Consider the following 3,961-nt stretch of genomic DNA (forward strand, 5'->3'; position numbering starts at 1 on the left):
TTTTTTTTAGATCTGAGCTTACCAAGAAAATACCAAGCGAGAAACCTCAAAGAAATCATTCTCTTGCGGGGCAAATGGAACAGGTAGACTGTGTCGACGACTTGATCTTTTGGAACCTTAAACACAAAAATTTCATATATTTAATGGTGRAAGGGGACAAAAGTAGGTGGAATCATTGGGTTTGCACAGACAGCATGTAAAGTTGTTAAAAACAGCGTACCAATAAATTAATAACCCGGAAATCCTTCTGCAGACCGTGGCCCACAAAGCGAACTCCGGTGTCGATGAGGAAGCGCAGCTTTAAGTAGGTAGACTTCAGCGTGGTCAGATGCTTCGAGGAGATTTTAGCATCCAGGTCTCCTGGTTTGATGCCAGAATACTGTGTCAAATAATCAACCACCTAAGAAAAAATAATTAGACGCGTGGATTTACATTTCCAACCAAGAAAACAAAGCCACTCTTTTAGGTTTATACTATAAAAACAGCTGCTGTCTGACTACATAAAAAGTAAGGAAAACRTCATATTGTTCATTCAGGACATGTTACACTCATTAATTTTATTGTCTGTAATTTTAACCTACTCTATGAAGTTTTAAGTGCAAACACCAAAAAGACAGTCTGAGTTTGCTCTTTAAATGTCTTCACCTGCTCCTGTGTTGAGATGTAGTCATCAATGAAGGGAACCCCCTCGTTGGGCCCCTGACCCCTCACACAGGTGATCCTGGCCACAGACATCTGACTGGGTTTTATGGTGGACTTGGTGCCGTCGCTGCGCAGCTCCGCCTCTTCCTGCACACAGACACCAAATATTTCAAATAAATTGTTTTTATTCATCAACTCGCAACAATCGAGTCTCATTTTAAACCCGTGATTTACAGACAAAAAACTGTGTCGTTCATGTATTTTTATGAATGCTTTTGTTTTTTTGATTAGATTTTAAAAAGAGCCTTGTGTTTTTCAGAGGCTAACAGTTGTTAGTTAGTTGTATGAAAGATTGAATCACAAATGATTTGTGTTGCAACTTGACAAAATGTTAAAATATTTTAAATCTATTTTAATTAAAAACAACACAAATACTCCAGTTTTTATACTTGTCATTTTAAATGTAAATCCACTKAATGTGAAAGACATGAGCTTATTAATAATGCATTTTGTAAAAATGATGCAACATTAAATATCACAAATAGTTTTGCGATTTTTATAAAAGTTATCWGTGGAACAGTGTGGTTCTTTTTTATCAGTGAGTGAAGACTTTAACTGCAACCTGTAAACTGTGTTTTCCACTGTGTGTGTGTGTGGGGGGGGGGGCTTTTTTTTTGCTACATCGTGCTACCTGACCCTAAAACTAACCTAAACTCAATCCAAACCTTGGTCCTAAACCTAACCCCCGACCTGAAATTAGCATCTGCACCTGTGGGGACCAGGGATTGGTCCCCACAAGGCTGCCTTTTGCTGGAAAATGGTTCCCACRATGTAGCAAAAATGTGCCCCCATACACACACCCCGCTCTGTCATTATCCGCTTGAGTCATTCTTAGACTTAAGAATTTTGATAACAAGCATTTACACCTAAGACTAGGGATGTCCCGATCAGATACTCAGTATCGGTATCGGTGGCAGATATGGCCATTTTTTGAAAATYGGGTRGAATGGGATTTAGTCATGTGATCGGGCCGATCCAGTTTTCACGACAGTTTTCAGCATCATCATGCTTTACAACTGCTGTTAAGAAGTCAAGACGCACACAAGTATGCAACCATGTCCACAGTGTGGGAACACTTTTCAATGGAAAACGATGCTGAAACTGCATCTTGCAAAATCTGCAAACTGGAAGTTTCTCGTGGTGAGAACAGCAGGGCTCGCTTTAATACTACCAACCTTGTCACTCGGAAAGAAATAAAAAAATAAAGCTATCGGATCAGTATCAGAAAGACTAATCATTAAAAAAATCGGATTGTATCGGGAGCCAAAAAATCTGGATCAGGACATCCCTACTTAMGACTGAAAATGGGCCCAGAAAATCTTGGGCTTTGAGCGTAGAGTTCAGCTTAACAGGTTTTCACAGTTTCCTTGGCTCTTTTTCAATCAGCCACACTTGGACATGAACATGGACATCTATAATCTTTATTCTCAGACAGCTCCTGCCTCTGTGTGAAGCACGCCACGATACCACACTACTGTCCTCCCGTTAAAAAAGCTGAATGGCTGAAGAAAAGACTGAAAGAATCTTTGATGCTAGTTTATTTCAAAAACAACTACAATACAAGAGATTAACAAAGATATCTTTTTCCTGGTACCAACAAAGCTATTCTATTTTAGCATATCTTTGTAAAATAAACAAATCTTTTCTTCACATACGTTTGTTTACTACACACCAAAGCTGTGGCGATGAACAGACAGCTGTTTTTACCTGTTTCTATGAGCTGTAAGAGTACCAACAAATGTATTTGCGTCTGTATCTGTGGGAGTAAAACTCACCTGATTCAGAGTGACGAACTCGGCRTCCAGCCCCACCAGGTCCCCAGCCTGCGGCATCTCACTGACCATCAGRGGGATGAATGTGGCGTGACTCTTTCTCTGCTTTCGGGCCAGCGAAGCTTCTGTCAGCAGCACACTGGCATCGATGGGATTTTTAACTGAGACACAAACAATGAAGTCTATGTGAGCTGAATGAAAAGTCTGCGAGTAAAACCTTTCGATTTAACATCCTGACGCTTACTGCGGAGGTCATATTTGGTGTGGTAGTTCCTCTTGGCGTAGTAGAGGATGGCTGGTACTTTCCAGCTCACATCAAACTGCGCAGCTTCAGTCTTTGACAAATAAAACATAAACATTTAACTTCAACACAATGCCTGACTCATTTACCAAGAGGTGAGATATTTACCTTATCAATGGGTTCAATGAGGAAATCATTAAAGAGGTACCACTGCTGGTGTGTGACTCCCTGAAATTAAAACATCATTTTTTAACATCTTTTAAAGCATCTGGGTTTTTAACATCATRTTTAAAGTGTCAGGCTGAAGAATCAGATCCTTCTTACCTCTTTTCTTTGGTGGTAGGTTTCACTCACTTTGATGTGTGCAACCAGGTTTCCACCTGTGCGAGCATCCTGGATGTGGGGCACCGTGACCACCAGGTCATACAGGGAGACCCCCTCAGCTTCTTCAGCAGCACTTAACTAGTCAACGAGTCGTTATAATGAGTTATTTCAATGGAAATCTTAACAAGAATTTCACAGTTACGGCTAAATGTGGACCTTCACCTCCTCCCCCTCGGAGCAGCTGCTGATCTCCAGTCCCTGAGTTTTACTGATGGACATTTTAAGAGTAGCAGGGATCCAAACATGGCGCARATCTTCCACTCGGGTGTCAAAAGTGAAGCCCTCCATGCTGCAGATCTCCTCCCCACTGAGTGAAGAGGTAAAGGTAAAAGGGAGTGTTAAAGGGATCCTTGACAGAGAAGAGAATGTAGAAATGACAGTCTGCAGCTGAAAATGTGGCTGGAGGAGAACAGGAGAACCTCAGTTTAGCCTGTTAGCTCCAAGCTAATACATATACGGTATACATATATATGGCGATTAGGGCTGCATGATATTAAGAACACCTGTGAAGTGCCATAACAGTAGTTAATGTTGTGATGACAATTTGACTTGGAATAAATGAACAAATGCATAGTGTTGATGTCTTTCTGCTCTGGGTCCGGAGCAAAAAAACAAACAACAACAAAAAATAATCATTTTCATTCCAGCATGAATTATTTAAAGATATGAAGAGATCCATTTAATTGACCAAATGCATGAAGGGCTCCGTTTGGTTGGTGAAATACTTCAAGCTTCCATCTGAGTGACAAAATGCATAAATACAAACGTTTAATATTTAAAGACTTTTTAATGTAATTGCACAACTGTGTAAAAGTCTGTGTGAATGTATTTGTTATCTTTTTTATTTACTTTTGTTCCATCT

The 3,961-nt window shown here is 40.1% G+C and overlaps 1 protein-coding gene across 2 annotated transcripts in view; it reads right to left on the reverse strand.

Moving 5' to 3' along the window:
• pan2 (poly(A) specific ribonuclease subunit PAN2) overlaps positions 1–3,961 on the reverse strand; it is an 18,508-nt gene that overhangs the window by 2,113 nt on the left and 12,434 nt on the right. For both annotated transcript variants that reach the window (XM_014016229.1, XM_014016228.1), the window contains exons 17-24: positions 3,262–3,406; positions 3,040–3,177; positions 2,884–2,943; positions 2,719–2,809; positions 2,478–2,635; positions 646–789; positions 221–400; positions 23–116 (exon numbers count right to left, since the gene is read on the reverse strand). In XM_014016229.1, the coding sequence (XP_013871683.1) occupies positions 23–116; positions 221–400; positions 646–789; positions 2,478–2,635; positions 2,719–2,809; positions 2,884–2,943; positions 3,040–3,177; positions 3,262–3,406 (1,010 nt within the window). The remainder of the gene's footprint in view (positions 1–22; positions 117–220; positions 401–645; positions 790–2,477; positions 2,636–2,718; positions 2,810–2,883; positions 2,944–3,039; positions 3,178–3,261; positions 3,407–3,961) is intronic.

The sequence above is a fragment of the Austrofundulus limnaeus genome, unplaced genomic scaffold (assembly GCF_001266775.1).
Source record: "Austrofundulus limnaeus strain Quisiro unplaced genomic scaffold, Austrofundulus_limnaeus-1.0 Scaffold141, whole genome shotgun sequence".
Taxonomy (NCBI): domain Eukaryota; kingdom Metazoa; phylum Chordata; class Actinopteri; order Cyprinodontiformes; family Rivulidae; genus Austrofundulus; species Austrofundulus limnaeus.